Here is a 19637-nt window from a genome sequence, read left to right on the forward strand (position 1 = left end):
TTGACTGAACACTGAAAGCTGATAAAACAAAAAGAAAAAAGCAACAGGTCTAACTTTTCACTATGTGATGTTAAGGTCAACTGCAGGATAGGGTGGCATAGAGGAAGGACCAGGAAACAGCAAATTAAGTAAATTTGCTGAGGCCTATAGGACCTGAAAAAAAATGAGGCCAGGCCTAAAAGACATTGTTAAGAAAAGACCATCTGCATCTTGCCATGAAAACAAGTCTTACCTGTGATGGGGTTATTCTTCCCTTTTTAACTTCAGATGAATTTTCACTCAACTTTCCTACTTTGTTAATTGAGCTGCATTTGTAGCACGTCCATCTTGTTTGCCCCTCAATTTCTATGGTGCACTCCTTGCTTTGAAGACAGAATGAGTGATACAAATGGCCACAGCTGCAAAATGAAGGCAACCAATTGATACTTTTCATTATCATAAAATCATAAACCTAAGTTGTGTTAGAGTGTATTTAAAAGTGATAAATATTTCCAATAAGCTGAAATGCACTGATGGGGTATAGGTTAAGAAACAAGGAAGGGAATTTGCTTGTTGCTGTCCTCTCTTTTTTAAAATCCAGACTCATGTGTTTGCACACTTAAGTTATGAGCATGAACAGCATCACAGTTCTCTGATTACAAACCACCAGGGGATGAGTTGAACTTCTGTTCATTTCTCAAACTATGAAACATTTTTAGACAGTTTGAAAAAAAGTCAATTGGGGAAAATCATAATTATATAAGAAATTTGATAATAACATGAGTGGTCTGCCTCATTATTTGATAATAACATGAGTCATGATGTGATTAATAAGCATTTACAAAAATGTCAGTGTTACAATAAATTCTAACATTATTCCTATGAAGAAATTCCCTACTGAATACACTAAGTTACCAAATAAGCCTTCCAGAAATGAGTGTTGAGTATAATTCTAAGTCATCTTCACTGATTCCTCCTCATTTCTCCAAACTGAAATCTTGGACCACCTCAGACATCAATCCTTTTCTCTTCAATAGTCTTTATAATCTTCCTTTTCTCTATCCTCCCCCACATATATATATATATCCACCCATCCATCCATCCATCCTTTCTCTTCTGTAGTCTTCCTCTTCTATACTTTTCTTTCTATAGCCATCCTTGCTCCTTTAGTGATTACTTATAGTTCCATAGCTTTAAAATACCACCTCCATGCTGGTGACTGCCACATTTATACCTTCAGCCCAGACTTCTCTCCTCAATCTCATCTACCTGTCTCAAGACCTCTACTATGGATGTTTAGTAGGCATCTTAAATTTAACATGCCCCAAATTCTTGATTTCCACCCCACTCCACCCCCACTGCACGCTCTCATCCAATTTTCCACATCTAAATAATGGCAACTACACTCTTCTAGTTTCTCAAGCCAAAAACTATTCTTTCTTTCACACCTCATATACAAACTATAAACAGATCTTATCAGCTATACCTTCAGAATATATCCAGAATCCCACCACTGCTTACTTCATTACAATCATCTTGGGCCATCTCTCACTTGGATTACTGCAATAGCTTAACTGGTCATTCTATTTTCACCCTTGGCTTTCTACAGTCTATTCTCACCACAGCAGTCAAAGTGATCCTTAAGACAGAGGTCAGATCATGTCAACGCTATCCTCAAAAAGATCCAATGGCTTTTCATCTCAGAGCAAAAGTTTAACTCTTTATAATGACCCAGTTCCTACATGATTTAGCGGCTGAAGTCACCTCTTATATTTTCCCTTCACTCTGCTCAGGCAACACTAGCCTGCTCCCTTCACTACCCATCAAGTATGCCTAGCACCTGCATCATGGTTTCTGCACTTGTTGATCCTCTGTCTGGGGCACTCTCCCCCTGATATTGCATGGCCACTTCCTTTAGGTCTCTACTCAAATGTTACTTAAACTTCCCTAATAACTCTTTATAAATTAGTAGCTCCCAACGTTCTCTCTCCTCTATACCATGTTTTATTTTATTCATGGTAATTATTACCTTTTTATTAATTAATTGTTAAATTGTCTGTCCATAATCACCTTAACAGTGTTGTTTTCCCTGACCACTCTTCATAAAATATCTTCCCCCACAAACACTATATATCTCATTTAACATGTTTTATTTTTTTCCGTGTTAGTCACTATCTGGCGTTTTACTTGTCCGTTTGCCTCTTTCACTAGAGTGTAAACTCCGTGAGAGCAGAGCCTTTGTTTTGTTCATGTGGTACCCTATGCCCTTGAACAGTACCAGACATATAGTAGGTGCTCAATAAATACTTGTTGAATGAATGGGCTGTTTGTGTGATAAAAACTACTTCCTCTTCCAACCACCAAATCTACCAATCTTCCTGTATCTGTAATAATAGAAGCCAACACTTATATAGTGCTTATTATATGTCAGCATGGTTACAAGTGTCTTATGTAAATTATCTCATTTAATCTTCACGAAACGCTATCAAGTAGGTATCCCATTTTACAGATGAAGAAACTAAGACGTAAAGAGATGAAATAACTTGTCAAAGCCTCATAGCTAGTAAGGGGCAGAGTCAGGATTTGAACTCAAGATTTAAAGTCTGGCTCCAGAGTCCATCTTATATTGCCTCTATCCATATATTCTGGATGAGCTGTCTCCTCCTGAGATCAAACCTTCCATTTTTGCACTAAACTTCCTTTCTCTTTGTACTGTGGCTTTAAATATCATTTACATGCTGATGACTTCTAAATTTATATTTCCAGGACATGTCTCTGACTAGAATAACTGTCTACCTGACATTCCTTCTTGAATGTTTAAAGGGCGTCTCAAACCTAACATTTCCAAGACAAGACTCTTGATTTCCCCAGCTCCTCACGCCTGTTCCTTCTCATCTTAGAGAATGGTACCACATTCATCCAGTAGCTCAGGCCGAAGATGTTTTTCCCTCTCACTTCACATCTAATACATCAGCAAGTTAATACTTCCTTTAAAATATATTCTGTACCTTCACTCCTACCTCTCTCATTCTGCTCAAATGTCACTTCCTTAGACATGTTTTTCCTCATTACAGTGTCTTAAAATAGTACTCTCACCCTGAACGCTTCTTCTTTCCATCCCCTTACCCTGTGTTTTATTTCTCTCCATAGCTCTTATTACTCTGTATTTATTTACCGCCTGACCACCCTAACACCCTTTCCTCCTGACTCCCATGCAGAATGTAAGGTCTATAAGGGCAGGAACTTTGCCTTGTTTTGTTCACTGGCAGAACGATTGACTGGGGCTGTGTGTCCACGTGTATTTCTGCCTGGTAATACCATACACGCACATACACTATATGTGTCACATTTCCTTCCCTTTCTTACCTAAAGACAATAATTTCATCTGCCATTTCTTGGCGTCTCTTGTACTGCTGCAAACAAATAGAGCAGTAATCCTGCTTGGGATTCAGTCCTCTGGTGACTGAAGCTCTCAGGTTACACAATGACCAATGGAGATCTTGGTTTAGAAGGCTAGTCGTTGTTTCCAGCAGGGTCTATGAAAGACCAAAATAAAAAATAAGTGAACAAAAAATTGTTCATAAAGTGAAAGAGACAGAGGAGATGAGTGGAAAATAGCACTTGTTTCATTTTCAACCACAATTGAATTGGAATATACTATAAAGGCATAAAACTGATCAAATAAACATCAAAACACCCCAGACTTAAGTGGTTAACTTTAATATGCAGGGTATTGATAAGTGCATACATCAAGATTCTCAAAATAATTATTAAAAGGCTCTCACTAGTTACTACTGAGAAATGTGTGCTCTGCCATTCTGTGGATTAATTCAGTACTGATGGCTTTCAGATGACTAGATAAACCCCAATCTACTTATTTATTACATTTATATTATGAGTTCTCTCTGAATGGCTCAAAGTTGTGTTGTAACAAATAATTTTTTTTTTTTTTTTTTTTTTTTTTTTTTTTTTTTTTTTTGCGGTACGCGGGCCTCTCACTGTTGTGGCCTCTCCCGTTGCGGAGCACAGGCTCTGGATGCGCAGGCTCAGCGGCCATGGCTCACGGGCCCAGCCGCTCCGCGGCATATGGGATCCTCCCAGACCGGGGCACGAACCCGTATCCCCTGCATCAGCAGGCGGACTCTCAACCACTGCGCCACCAGGGAGGCCCACAAATAATTTTTTAAAAATCCCTGATTTTTAGATAGAAACTGCATCCATGGTGATATTTCACAGTAACCTTTCACTGGAAAAGCTAATGGCCATTACTCAGTTTTCATCTCCCTTGGGCAGAGAGATCACTGTTTCCTGATCAGCACTTACAAGCCATTTGAATCTACTCAAGGCTGTGACATCTGTCATTAAGTCACATAAAGTTATTTCACAGCTATCACATTAAGTCATTTTAAGGCTCTCTGTGTTTATAAACTATTGTTTACTTACTTCAGTGTGCAGCTGGGTTCTTTTCTGTCAGTCCCAAAGGGGAAGATACACTGCCCATCCTCCTTGCTACACAGCCTGGTCCTTTAACTTTATCTATAACGCAGAACTTTCAGTTCTAATGGTCTGTTTTAATTCTTTCCAATCAACCCCATCTTTTCCTCCTCTTCCAAAGTTCACAAAAAATTTCTGTCTTGCACTCAGCTTTCCTTCTGCCACCATGGAGTCGGTGCCTGAAGGGGGATCAGCTTCCTTGGGCTATGCTTATTTAGCAAAACTGCAGTTCTTACAACATCCTAAGAAAAGCTCTATCACCCAAACTTTTCTTTTTCTTCTACTAAAAAAGCAGACAGTGTATCTAACATGCCTAAGTGGCACTTTTCCTAGGTGGCTTCATGAGTCACTTTGAAGTACATGAAGAAAAAAATCTGTATACCAAGCTGGCTCTTACTGAGAATTAAAGCTATAGGCAGTTTTGGGTTAAGGGAAGACTAATGACCATTTTTGGTTAGTGGCAATTATCTGTTTCAGAATGTTCAAAAGAACAGTAATTTATTTTGCAATTTTTCTATACTCATGCTTCCTTTTCAATGAGTTTTATCTTTGCATTCCATTACTTTCCAAGAAAGTATCTTATATTTTTCATTTGGAAAAAAAACTATATGTCCCACTGCCAATGAATCAAAAGAATAAAATGAATCCAAACTTGATGCATTTCCACATTCCAGAATATATGTGTATGTGTATATAAAATATATATTAATTAATTAAGGTCAAGAGAAATTTAAAAATTAAAAAACCATACATTTCAATCTATCAAACTTCCACTAAACAGATGGTAATTTTTAAAGAAAAAGTATAGGTGCAAAGAAAAAAGAATAGTTTCTTTTTACCTTAGAATGGGCTTGGAAATAGAAGTAGCTTACCTGTTCATAGCTAAAGGTATCCAACATTCCCAGAATAAGTCCCTGGATTTCTCCAAGTTTTCCTTTTCCATAAACTGGGTCCTAATTAGAAAAAAGGTTGCAAAAAATTATAATTCTATTCTTGCTATTTTAAAATTACTTTAAAATATAAGTTATCTGAAAAAGCCAAATACTCAAGTATTTTGTCTACAGTCACAAAATATTTATTCTTCCATGAACCTTCTGCTGGAAATGCACATTGGTCTCCTCAGGCCATCAAAAATATTTTGGAAAAATAAATAAAATTTAAATGATCCAAGCCCCTTGCTTAACAACTGTTTTTGCAAGTCTAATTAAATTTCACTCTGGTTTTGTTTCTGCAGCAAGCTTCCTTTCCTTCTTATTAAACATCACTTATCCCCTTTTGAGCTCTTATTTATCTGCTACATTAAAACCAAAGTACTCATGAATACTCAGAATCTGTCCAACTCCTCCTGTGACCCACATTTGGCCACCTCCTGGTCCAAACCAACTAAGTTACATCAGTTTAGGAGATGAGTTTCTGAATCTAAGCAACTTTCAGTTTTCCAAAGCTTTTCTCAATAAAGTCACTACTGATAAACAACAGATACCTAGACACCCAATCTTCCCTCCATTGCTTTTCATATGAAGTATGCCAACTTGTTTATTGTACACAATTTGAAAAACACTGAGGTGTACAAAAATAAAACCGAACTGAAATCCAACCACCTGGAGATAAACACTTTTGATTTTTTGAGATACATTCTTCCAGTCTTATTTCTGGGGAAGTAGAGAGAGGGATGTTATTTCTTAGTGTACAAAATTTGAGTATTTCACATAATACTTTCATAACTTTTTTTTTCTTAAATAGTATGTTGTGAGCAGTTTCCCATATTATCAAATACTTTGTAATAGTAAGAGTATGAATCATATGAAAATGCCATGTGTTATTCAACCATTCTCTGTTGTCGGGGATTTAAGTTTCCCTCCCCATACCCCACATTTAAGTCCCACCCACTATTATCATATGCTAGTGGCTGTAAATTTTGGTCTGAATCTCTGAGTCTTTCTTAAGAGGAGATTTCAAGAAAGGGGATGAATTACAGACTCAAAGTATTTTTATGGGTATTGATATATACACTTCACCCTTGACTAACACGGGTTATAAGTGAGCAGGTCCACTTATATGCAGATTTCTTCCAATAAATATATAGGAAAAACTTTTTGAGATTTGCAACAATATGAAAAAACTCACAGATGAACCATGTAGCCAAGAAATATCGAAAAAATTAAGAAAAAATTAGGGTTGTCATGAATGCATAAAATATATGTAGATACTAATCTATTCTTACATAGGCATAAGGTGAGTGATATTTAATATAAAATTAATAATCTGTTAGTTTTCTTACTGTTTTATAACTTTGCTTTTAAAGGATTACATTACTGTATAGTATGCCCCTCTCCCTCTCCCTCTCCGTCTCTCCTGTAATTGGAGAAACTGTGTATCAGCCTATCATCACAGGTAGGATGTTTTAAAAAAAAATTTAACAATGTTCCAATACTGTATTATGAATATGCTATAATATCATAAAAATTTTTAATGCCATAAAAATTTTATAACAATTCATTCATTACTGTATTGGCTAGGCTACTGTGAAGCAACCATATTGATTACACTAGGCTACCATAAGGCAATCATACTGCTGCTTCTTTGTTATCAATGCATGAATTGTCATACCTTAAATATGAATTTTTTTCACATTATCTTTTCATTTTTAATGTCTAGTGTTAGTAATACATATAGTATCAACTGAGTTTTGTATAAGACAATATTGATGTAGGTACTGACCGACAATTCATCTTGTAAACAGATGATGTAAACTTAGGCTACTGATAAATACAGTACAGTACTGTAAATATATTTTCTCTTCTTTATGATTTTTTAAATAACATTTTCTTTTCTCTAGCTTACTTTATTATAAGAATACAGTAACAATACATATAATGTACAAAATATGTGTTAATCGACTGTTTATGTTACTAGTAAAGCTTCCAGTCAACAGTAGGCTATTAGTAGTTAAGTTCTGGGGGAGTCAAAAGTTATACATGGATTTTCGACTGAGCAGGGGGTTCAGTGTCCCTAACTCCCACGTTGTTCAAGGTCAACTGTAGTGCGTAATTGTTCTACCAAAAAGTTGTATTATGCAATTTTTATCTCCATCAGCACATTTGTGCACCCATTTTACCGCACCTTTGGCTAGGCTGGGAATTATAAAAATTTGCTAATAAATGTGTATGTCAAGTCTATTACTTTACTGTAACGTGAGGCTATATATGACATAAATGTCTCTTCCATGCTAAATAGGGGAATCCAACTATACAGTAATGATAAAAGTAGCTGCTATTTATTAACTGCATAGCACACGCCAAGTACAATGCTAAGCATTTTATATATACCACATCACTGAATTCCTTCCAGAACATTTATAAATGAAGAAATTCAGGCTCAGAGAGGTTAGGTAAAATTCTCTAAGAACACAACACTATTAAGCAGATAAGCTGGGATTTCAATCTAGGCACTTCAGAAACTGTGTTTTTAACTAACACTACACTGGTCTCTCAAGGATGGACACATAAACTAACAAACTAAATAATAAATTAATGTTTACTAGATGAGTAACAAATATGAATAACTAAATTATAAACTAATGTATGCTGGAAAATATGGGTAACATCTCTGGTTACTTATTAGGGAGTAGGGATTATTAAAATCTTGGTACAGTAACTGTGAGTTCAGATGTTAAGAAAAAAAAAAAAGACTGTGGAGCAAGAAAAACTTAGGAGACAGGTTCAGAAATGTGAGAAGAAATTTGCGTTCCTGCACTTGTTACAACATAGTCTTAGGACTTGCTTTTTTTCTCTCTTCTATGCTCTGATGTTGTTTCTTAAAGACTGAATAGATGTGGTTTCTAAATAAGATCAGTTTTCAGTACTTTTAGCTGGTCAAGAGCAGCACCAGATTATCTGCCATAGGTTCCTGGTCCCTGATGCTGAGGTTATGCTGAAGAAACCACGGGTAGAGAATAACTACACATTTGTTTACTAATTAACAAGTTTACTTTGGGCTTGAACAGATCACTTAAATTTACTGGGGAAATCTGTTTCACTAAGCTAAAGATACCTGTGAAACATGTGCAGAGCATTTGCAAAAGACAAGACTACAGATATCTCAGACTAACTCTTTACCAGAACAACTCAGGCCATATACTCACAAGATAGTCTTTTAATTTTCTTTGCATAAAAACAGAACCATGTTAATGCTTCTGAACTTACACTCAATTATGCTTTTGGTCAAGCTCTTAGTAAATACATTTACTTCTCAAAGTATCAATGGAGAGTGTAACACTTTATTATAAAAACGCTGTAATAGCTATTCTGACACATCCACACATACACAATACACATGAACATAGCTCTAGCACAGAAAACTTCTGTCACTTGTTTATAACAGGGTGGTTTGGGGAATAAAGAGGTCTTGAAAATGTTAAATTCTGGGAAAAGGAAGAAATCCTTATAGGTCATGTCTATATTTATATCAGTACATTTCACTTTAATATGCATACTTTAAAAGCAAAATCATGAAAATAACCTCATGCTGGGACAACATATAAATTATACAATGCAAAAGGGAGCTCAAGGCTTCTGGCACAGCAGTACACAATCCACTAGCTTTTCAAATTATTTTCCAAATATGTCAGCTGGATTCTTCAGCAGTAAATAACTGCTGAGGTTTCTCTTTAACTTGTTCGTAAACTACAAAAGAAGAGTACATTTAGGTACTTCAAATAAACTTGTTTTTTAAAAAGCACACTATAAAAACATATGATGAGCACTTTATTCCCCATGTTTTCTTTCTTTTAAATTGAAGTATAGTTGATTTAAAATACTGTGTTAGTTTCAGGTGCATAGCATAGTGATTCAGTTATCTTTTTCTGATTATATTCCATTATAGGTTATTACAAGATATTGAATATAATTTCCCATGCTATACAGTAAATCCACGCTGTTTATCAATTTTATATATAGTAGTTTATATCTGTTAATCCCATTCTCCTAATTTGTCCCTCTCCCCTCCTCTCTCCCCTTTGGTAACCATAAGATTGGTTTTTATGTCTGTGAGTCTGTTTCTGATTTGTATGTAGATTCATTTGTATTATTTTTTTAGAATCTCACATATGAGTGATATCATACAGTATTTGTCTTTCTCTGTCTGACTCACTTCACTAAGTGTAATATTCTCTAGGTCCATCCATGTTGTTGCAAATGGCAATATCCCTATTGCTTTCTGATACTTATTGTATCATGTATGTGGTTTGCTATAAAATTAAAATTTGTACTAATCAAGCATTACTTTAAAATATGAATAATGCCCACAGCAGGTTAGCATATAAATCATTTGTTTGTATTAATTCCCTCCATATAACAGTCATGAGCAGCTTCTCAGAAGCCAAATGTTACTTTCCCCATAGAGCGAAGATCTGTAAGAGCCAGCAGTGCAGAATGTATATAACATAAATATGGTCCCTTAAAAATATTAACTTATCACCTAATGTTCCTGAAAGAAACCTGTATAATTCAGGTCCCAAGTATCAGTTTGAATAAATATTTAGAGGTCAGGAAGATCTTTGAGAACCTCTTAACAGGTGAATATCTCTTCTGGAAAAACTATAAATATCTGAGCAAGTATGCATCTAAATAAATGTACATCTAAATATCTTCTCCCCAAGGGACCTGATAAAGTGAGGTAGATATGAAAAACACTATGGTTGGTGTTAGGTACAGAAGGCCGAAAGTATGGAGTTAGAAGACCTAGGTTAATGTTCCCACTTAATAACTGGGCAAATTATTTAATTTTTTGAATGCCACTTTCCTCTTGAGAACCACAAGGATATCACTAATTCCCCAGCATAATGTACACAGAGATAAAGGAGATAAAGAACACAAAAGTGCTTTATAAACTGCAGAGGACTACTCAGAGACATTAGATGGTTGAGCCAACTCATATTTACTGAGTATATACTCTGTTCCAAGCACGGTGCTAGGTGGTGGAGATAAAGCAGCAAACAAGTAGACCTGGTCCCTGCTTTCACGGAACTCACGTCTAGAGGGGCAAGCCTATGTGAAGGTGAGAGTCAAAAAAAAAAGAAAGTCTGTACTTATTTTTGTCAATGGTTTCCTTTGCTGTGGAAAAGCTTTTAAGTTTAATTAGGTCCCGTTTTTTAATTTTTGCTTTTATTTCTTTGCCTTAGGAGACAGATTCAAAATAACATTGTTCAGATTTATGTCAAAAAGTGTTTTGTTCTACCTATGTTTTCTGCTAGAAGTTTTATGGTTTCAGGTCTTACATTTATGTCTTTAATCCATTTTGAGTTTATTTTTGTATATGGTATGAGGAAATGTTTTAATCTCATTATTTTACATGTAGCTGGCCATTTTTCACAGCACCACTTACTGAGTAGACTGTCCTTCCTCCATTGTCTATTCTTGTCTCCTTTGTCGTGGATTAACTGACTGCAGTTGCGTGGGTTTATTTCTGGATTCTCTATTCTGTTCCACTTATCCATACATCTGTTTTTGTGCCAGTATCACACTGTTCTGATTACTGCAGCTTTGCAGTATAGTCTGAAGTCTGGGAGTGCGACATCTCCAGCTTTGCTCTTTTTTCTCAAGGTTGCTTTGGCAATTTGGGGTCTTTTGTGGTTGCAAATAAATTTTAGAATTATTTGTTCTAGTTCTGTGAAAAACGTTGTGGGGGGACTTCCCTGGTGGTGCAGTGGTTAAGAATCCGCCTGCCAATGCAGGGGACACGGGTTCAAGCCCTGGTCCAGGAAGATCCCACATGCCGTGGAGCAACTAAGCCCGTGTGCCACAACCACTGAGCCTGCGCTCTAGAGCCTGCGAGCCACAACTACTGAGCCCGTGCGTCACAACTACTGAAGCCCACGTGCCTAGAGCCTGTGCTCTGCAACAAGAGAAGCCACCACAGTGAGAAGCCTACACACAACGAAGAGTAGCCCCCACTGGCTGCAACTAGAGAAAGCCTGCGTGCAGCAATGAAGACCCAGTGCAGCCAATAAATAAATTAATTAAATAAATTAAAAAAAAATGTTGTAGGTATTTTGCCAGGGACTGCATTAAATCTGTAGGTTGCTTTGGGTAGTATGGACATTTAAACAATATTAATTCTTATAATCCAAGAACACAGGATATCCTTGCATTTCTTTGTATCCTCTTCAATTTCCTTCATCAATGCTTTATATTTTTCAGAGTATAGACCTTTCACCTTGGTTAAGTTTATTCTAAGATATTTTATTCTTTTTGATGCAATTTTATTTATTTTTAATTTTTTATTGGAGTACAGTTGCTTTACAATGTTGTGTTAGTTTCCACTGTACAGCAAAGTGAATCAGCTATGCATATACATATATCCCTTCTTTTTTGGATTTCCTTCCCAGTTAGGTCACCACAGAACACTGAGTGAAGTTCCCTGTGCTATACAGTAGGTTCTCATTAGTTATCTATTTTATACATAGTATCAATAGTGTATATATGTCAATCCAATCTCCCAATTCATCCCACCTCCTCCTTTCCCCCTTGGTATCCATACGTTTGTTCTCTACATCTGTGTCTCTATTTCTGCTTTGTAAATAAGAGCGACTATACCAATTTTTTTCAGATTCCACATATATGCATTAATATACGATATTTGTTTTTCTCTTTCTGACTTGCTTCACTCTGTATGACAGTCTCTAGGTCCATCCACGTCTCTACAAATGACCCAATTTCGTTCCTTTTTATGGCTGAGTAATATTCCATTGTACATATGAGTCACATCTTCTTTATCCATTCATCTGTCGTTGGACATTTAGGTTGTTTCCATGTCCTGACTACTGTAAATAGTGCTGCAATGAACATTGGTGTGCATGCACAGACAACTCATAAGTAATGAAATTAAAACTGTGATTAAAAATCTTTCAACAAACAAAAGTCCAGGACCAGACGGCTTCACAGGAGAATTCTACCAAATATTTAGAGAAGAACTAACACCTATCCTTCTCAAACTTTTCCAAAAAATTGCAGAGGGAGGGACACTCCCAAACTCATTTTACGAGGCCACCATCACCCTGATACCAAAACCAGACAAAGATATCACAAAAATAGAAAATTACAGGCCAATATCACTGATGAACACAGATGCAAAAATCCTCAACAAAATACTAGCAAACCAAATCCAACAACACATTAAAAGGATCATACACCATGATCAAGTGGGATTTGTCCCAGGGATGCAAGGATTCTTCAATGTATGCAAATCAATCAATGTGATACACCATATTAACAAATTGAAGAATAAAAACCACATGATCATCTCAAGAGATGCAGAGAAAGCTTTCGACAAAATTCAACACCCATTTATGACAAAAACTCTCCAGAAAGTGGGCATAGAGGGAACTTAACATAATAAAGGCCATATATGACAAACCCACAGCAAACATTATTCTCAATGGTGAAAAACTGAAAGCATTTCTTCTGAAATCAGGAACAAGACAAGGGTGCTCACTCTTGTCACTGTTATTCAACATAATTTTGGAAGTCCTAGCCATGGCAATCAGAGAAGAAAAATAAATAAAAGGAATCCAAAATGGCAAAGAATAAATAAAACTGTCACTGTTTGCAGATGACATGATACTATATATAGAAAATCCTAAAGATGCCACCAGAACACTACTAGAGCTAATCAATGAATTTAGCTCAGTCGCAGGACACAAAATTAATACACAGAAATCTCTTGCATTCCTATACACTAACAATGAAAGATCAGAAAGAGAAATTAAGGATGCAATTTTAAATGGGATTTTTTTTGGCTTTCTTTTTCTGATAGGTCACTATTAGTGTATAGAAAAGTGAAAGATTTCTGTATATTTATCTTGTATCCTGAAACTACTGAATTCATGACTAGTTCTAATGTTTTTTGGGTAGAGACTTTAGGGCTTTATATATATATAGTACCATGTTATCTGCAAATTGTGACAGTTTTACTTCTTTCCTTCCAATTTGGATGTCTAAAAAGACATTTCTTTTTCTTGTCTGACTGCTGTGGCTAGGACTTCCAATACTAGTGGCAAGAGTGGGCATCCTTGTCTTGTCCCCAGTTTTAGAGGAAAGGCTTTCAGCTTTTCACCAGTGAGTATGATGTTAGCTGTTAGTTTGTCATAAATGGCTTTTACTATGTTGAGATATGTTCCCTCTACACCTTTTCTTTTTTTTTTTTTGGCTGTGTTGGGTCTTCGTTGCTGTGTGCGGGCTTTCTCTAGTTGTGGCGAGTGGGGGCTAATCTTTGTTTTGGTGCGCTAGCTTCTCATTGCAGTGGCTTCTCTTGTTGTGGAGGACGCGCTCTAGATGCATGGACTTCAGTACTTGCAGCACGTGGGCTCAATAGTTGTGGCATGTGGGCCCTAAAGCACACGGGCTTCAGTAGTTGTGGCATGTGGGCTCAGTAGTTGTGGCTTGTGGGCTCAGTAGTTGTGGCTCACGGGCTCTAGAGCACAGGATCAGTAGTTATGGCACATGAGCTTAGATGCTCTGCGGCATGTGGGATCTTCCCAGATCAGGGATCGAACCCATATCCCCTGCATTGGCAGGTGGATTCTTAACCACTGTGTCACCAGGAAAGTCTCTCTACACCAATTCTGATGAGAGTTTTTATCATGAATGGATGTTCAATGTTGTCAAATGCTTTTTTTTGCATCTATTGAGATGATCATGTGATGTTTATCCTTCCTTTTGTTAATGTGGTATATAACACTGATTGATCTGCAAATACTGAATCATCCTTGCATCTCTAGAATAAATCCCACTTGATCATGGTGTATGACCCTTTTTATACATTGTTGGATTTGGTTTGCTAATATTTTGTTAAGGATTTTTACGTCTATATTCATCAAAGATATTGGCCTGTAACTTTCTTTTTTGGTAGTGCCTTTATCTGGTTTTGGTAAGAGGGTAATGGTATCCTCATAGAAGGGATTTGAGAGTGTTCACTCCTCTTCAATTTTTCTGGAATAGTTTGAGAAGGATAGGTATTAGCTCTTCTTTATGTGTTTGGTAGAATTCCCCTGTGATGCTGTCCTGTCCTGGACTTTTGTTTGTTGGGAGTATTTTTTTTATTACAAATTCAATTTCACTACTTGTGATCAGTCTGTACAGATTGTTTCTTCCTGATTCAGTCTCGGCAGGTTGCATGCTTCTAGAAATCTGCCCATTTCTTTTAGGTTGTCCAATTTGTTGGCATACAACTCTTTGTAGTATTATGCTTTTATGTATCTCTGTGGTATCAGTTGTTATTTCTCATTTTTCATTTCTTATTTTATTTGGATCCTCTCTCTTCTTTAAGACTGGCTAATGGTTTATCAATTTCGTTTATCTTTTCAAAAACGAGCTCTTGGTTTCACTGATCTTTTCTATTATTTTTTTGATCTAAATTTTATTTCTTCTCTGACCTTTATTATTTCTTTCTTCCTGCTGACTTTGGGCTTTGTTTGTTCTTCTTTATTTAATTCCTTTAGGTGGCAGGTTAGGTTTATTTGGAATTTTTCTTGTTTTTTGAGGAAGGCCTGTATTGCTATAAATTTCCCTCTTAGGACTACTTTTCCTGCATCCCACAGATTTTGGAAAGTTGTGTTCCATTTGCATTTGTCTTCAGGTGTTTTCTGATTTCCTCTTTGATTTCTGTTAACTTTTTATTTTGAGCAATTATAATGTGCTTTGTAGTTTTCTTCATGTTTTTGAGTTTGGGGTTACTGATCTGCGCTAACAGTTGTCAATAAATTTGGAAATTTTCACCTAATATTTCTTCAAATATTTTTTTCTGCTCCAACTCTCTTTTCAGGACTCCAAGTACATGATTTTGGGTCACTTGAAATTGTCCCACAGCTCACTGATACTCTGTTGTTGTTTTTTTCCTCCTTCACTTTTCTCTAAGTGTTTCATTTTGGATAGTCTGTATTGCTATGTCTTCAAATTCACTAATTTTTTTTTTTTTTTTTTTTTTTGTGGTACACGGGCCTCTCACTGTTGTGGCCTCTCCCATTGCAGAGCACAGGCTCTGGACATGCAGGCTCAGCAGCCATGGCTCACGGGCCCAGCCGCTCCGTGGCATGTGGGATCTTCCTGGACCGGGGCACGAACCCGTGTCCCCTGCATCGGCAGGCGGACTCTCAACCACTGCGCCACCAGGGAAGCCCAAATTCACTAATCTTTTGTTTTGGTGTCCCTGCCTGCTAATTCCAATATCCAATGTCATATCTGGGTTTTATTTTCCAATTTCTTTACATACCTTTTACATTTTAATTCAATGTCATACATATACTGTAAAGTTTTACACTGTTGGAACCTAGATATTTTTGTATTCCTCAAAATATTTTTAAGCTTTGTTCTGGGATGTAGTTAAATTACATGGAAACAGTCTAATCCTTTAGGTCTTGCTTTTAAGATCTGAAAGGCATGACAGGAGCTATGTTTAGTCTAGGGCTAACTGTTTCCCACTATTGAGTACTTCTGAGTACTCTACCCAGTGTTCTGTGAATTATGAGTTCTTCTGATCTTACTGGTGAATAAGACTCTATTGTTGGCCCTGTGTGAATATGGGTATTATTCCCTCTAATCCTTTCAGGTGATTCTTTCCCTGGCCTAGGTAGTTTCCTCAGATCATGTACTTATACTTGAGGGAGGCCTTTTGATTGCTCCAGAGTTCTCTCTCTTCATACTTGCCCTAAAAACTCTGGTCACCTTGGTGCCTCTTGACTCTCAGCTCCATCTCCTCAAATCAATGACTATGTTGGAAACTTCTTGGGATCCCCCTTCCTGCTATTGCCTGGAAACTCTCTCAGGACATTAAGCTGGGGGCAAACATGGGGCTTACGTTGTTTATTTCCTGTCTCTAAGGAATTACTGTCCTGTACTGTCTGATATCCAGTTCTTTGAAAACCACTATTTCATATATTTTGTCCACTTTTTAGTTGTTGTAAACAAGAGAATAAACCCAGTCTCTGATACTCCTCTTAGCCAGAAATGGAATTCCTCCATCCTTGACTTATATTCACTCTAGAAATATTTACTGAGTACCTATTATTTTTTTTGACAATTCTACCAAAAATTTAATGTAAAAAATACCAATTTTACACAAATCCTTTGAGAATATAAAGGAAGCTGAAATGTTTCCATATTCATTTTATGAAGCCAGCATTGTCCTAAAATCAAATCCAGCAGAGACATAACAAAGAAAACCACAAAGATCCCTTATGAACATAATCATGAAAGTTTCTAACAAAATATTAGCAAACTGACTCCAACATTATATAAAAAGAGCAAAATGGAGTTTATCCCAGAAATGCAAGGATGGTTTGTTATCAAAAATCAATCAAAATAATGTACTATATTAGCAAAATAACCAAAGAGAATGTGAACATTTTAATATATGCAGAAAAATCATTCAACAAAATTCAACATCCATTCATAACAAAAATTCTCAGCAAACTAGGAAGAACAGCAAATTTTCTCAACATGCATCTAATATGCAATTGATGAAAGAATTAACAATTCTCTCAAGATTAGGAACAAGGCAAGGCTTGTCTTACTTCACCATCACTATTCAACACTATAGTAGAGGTCTTGACCAGCGCAATAAGGTGAGAAAAAGATATTAAAATATAGATGGAAGGATAATATATAGATCGATAGACAGATATAAATAGATAGAAAATAAAGAAATAGATTGGAATTAAATAAAAATGGCCTTTATTCATAGACATTATAATTATAAACGTAGAACATCTTATGTATAAATATCCTATTACAATTGATATCTTAAATTAAGAAATAAATGGAATACCATAGTCATGTATCGGATGACTCAAGATTTTTAAACCTTCAGTTCTCCCTAAATTCAATACATAACCATCAAAATAGCACCAGGTTGTCTTGTAGAGATTGAAAGACAATTTTAATATTTATATGGAAATGCAAAAGGCCCAGAATAGCCAAAACAATTTTTTTAAACTCTGTTTAACTTTTTTTTAAAAAACATCTTTATTGGAGTATAATTCCTTTACAATGGTGTGTTAGTTTCTGCTTTATAACAAAGTCTGAGTACCTATTATATGCCAGGTGCCTCTGGGTTAAGTGATGGCGATAGAGTACTAGCCAAAGTATAGTTTCATCTCTCAGGGTCCTTATGTTCTAATGGGAAATAAAAATAGGTAAACAACCTGATTCTTGAATGTTTCCTAGAACTCCATTTTATGCTAAAGTTCACCTAGTTTCAATAATTTAACTACCACTTCTATGTTGATGACTTCCAAATCTTCCGATCCACTTCTTACCTCTTCCTATAAAGTCCAGTCTTGTGTTCCCCCACTGCTCACTGTTAGCTACATGAAACTGAAATCAGGGGTTTACCTAGGTTCCTCTTGTGTTCCCCTACATCCAGTCAGTCAAAAAGTTAAGTAGATTCTATCAGCTAAGTAATTTCCAAGTCCATCTTCTCCTATCCAGTCTATGTAACTCAATTAACAAACTTTAGGTATCTATTACATTCTGGGTATTTCTATGCCTTCAGTTTTGATCCCTTCCAATTTATCCTATATAACACAGGCTGAGCCATCTTTCTAAAAAGAAACCTCATTCCATCATTCCTCTGGTTAAAATACTTTAATGAGAATTTAGTGAATTTAAAATTAAATCCAAAGTCCTTACCACAGCTTACAAAGCAATTAAGGACAGAGACTCTGCCTCTCAAATTTCAGCTCTGTGACTCACCTTTATTCTTGTCCTATGTTCCAAGAATACTTAAACACTTGAAACTCCCCAGATGTACCGTGTTTTACCTCAAATTCTTTGTACATATAGTTCACTCTGCTTAGAATAGTCCTATCTGTTTTTTACCCCTGATTCCTTTAGGCTCTGTAAGATTCAGTTCAGACATCTCCTCCTACAGGAAATCTTTCCACAGTCTGTTTCATATATATACTTTTATTGGTACTCCTCTGGAGATATATATATAAATTCAGACACCTAGCTCATTCTAACTTATACAAAAAAGATAATAACTGTAAAGGTACTGGGGTGTTTAAGGATCCAAGCAAAGGAGTACAGGTAAGCCTTAAGAACTACGATGAGGGACTCCGATGCCATCAGTATTTTCTTTCCATGTTGTCTCCTGTCCTAGTGTCTTGAATCCTCTCCTTGTTATCTTCTCTCTTCTCCATGCATCTTGTCTATTCTCCTCTTTGTGTGTCTGCTTCACTGTTCTTTTCTCTGCAGATTAACTTTTTACTATTTCAGTTCATATGATGGAAAGGTAGTCACTATCAGCTCCTGAACTTTGTACCTTATATAATCCAGAGAACTGAAGATAAACTATTCATCTTTTCAATTCAGTTCTAAAATTTCCTGGAAAGGACACTGATTGGCCCCTCTTAGGCCAGCTGCATACCCTGAGTCAATCAGATAGAGTCAAGAGGCAGGGTCATGCTTTCACCTGGCTGCTCCTGCTATAATCATGTGGAATAAAAGTGTACAGATGCAGAAGTAGCAATTACCCTACCTGGGCTTCAGAGAAGGTAATCCTTAAGGTGGCCAATATTACTTGCTCTTTAGAGCCGTGTGAATAGTTATATCAGATACTTTCTTGTCTCCCTTAAAACAGGGCTTTTAGGGCAAGAACTGTGCCTTTCTTTCATCTACACAGATAATAACCAAATAGGGTAACATATAATATATAAACCAATTAATAATTAACTTCTCAAAAGACCAGGGACTGAAACAAATGAAGGAGCTTACATGATATAATGGGAATGAGCTTAAATTAGCATTATCTCTGAAAGCAACTTGAAAAAATAAAAATCTCTATACAAATATAAGGTAGAATTATCATTACAGTGATCACAAACATGCAAATAAGGAATTTAAGAATCAGCATACTCTCCTTATTACTGTGAGTTAACAACCACTGAAGGTGGAAAATGATAACACAATTACAATGAATGCCAGTATAACACAAAAATAAAGTTAAGACTTTCAAATATCAAGAGCCTTCAAGGATATGAGTCTTGAAATACATTTTTTTAAAACATCATATGCTTATGCCAAGGAAAAAAATCAATTTATATTTATTATAGTTTATGTATCAAAGTGTGGTTAAAGCTCAAAATAAAGCTAAATGCGTACAATGAG

At 36.1% G+C, this 19637-nt stretch overlaps 1 protein-coding gene across 2 annotated transcripts in view; it reads right to left on the reverse strand.

Annotated features, from left to right (window-relative positions):
* The window catches only part of VPS8 (VPS8 subunit of CORVET complex), a gene marked incomplete at its 5' end in the record, with an annotated part of 289040 nt that overhangs the window by 81229 nt on the left and 188174 nt on the right, over positions 1–19637 (reverse strand). For both annotated transcript variants that reach the window (XM_079705530.1, XM_079705529.1), the window contains 3 exons: positions 233–398; positions 3346–3515; positions 5346–5426. In XM_079705530.1, the coding sequence (XP_079561656.1) occupies positions 233–398; positions 3346–3515; positions 5346–5426 (417 nt within the window). The remainder of the gene's footprint in view (positions 1–232; positions 399–3345; positions 3516–5345; positions 5427–19637) is intronic.

Source organism: Hyperoodon ampullatus (assembly GCF_949752795.1).
Source record: "Hyperoodon ampullatus genome assembly, chromosome: 5".
NCBI classification, from domain to species: Eukaryota; Metazoa; Chordata; class Mammalia; order Artiodactyla; family Ziphiidae; genus Hyperoodon; species Hyperoodon ampullatus.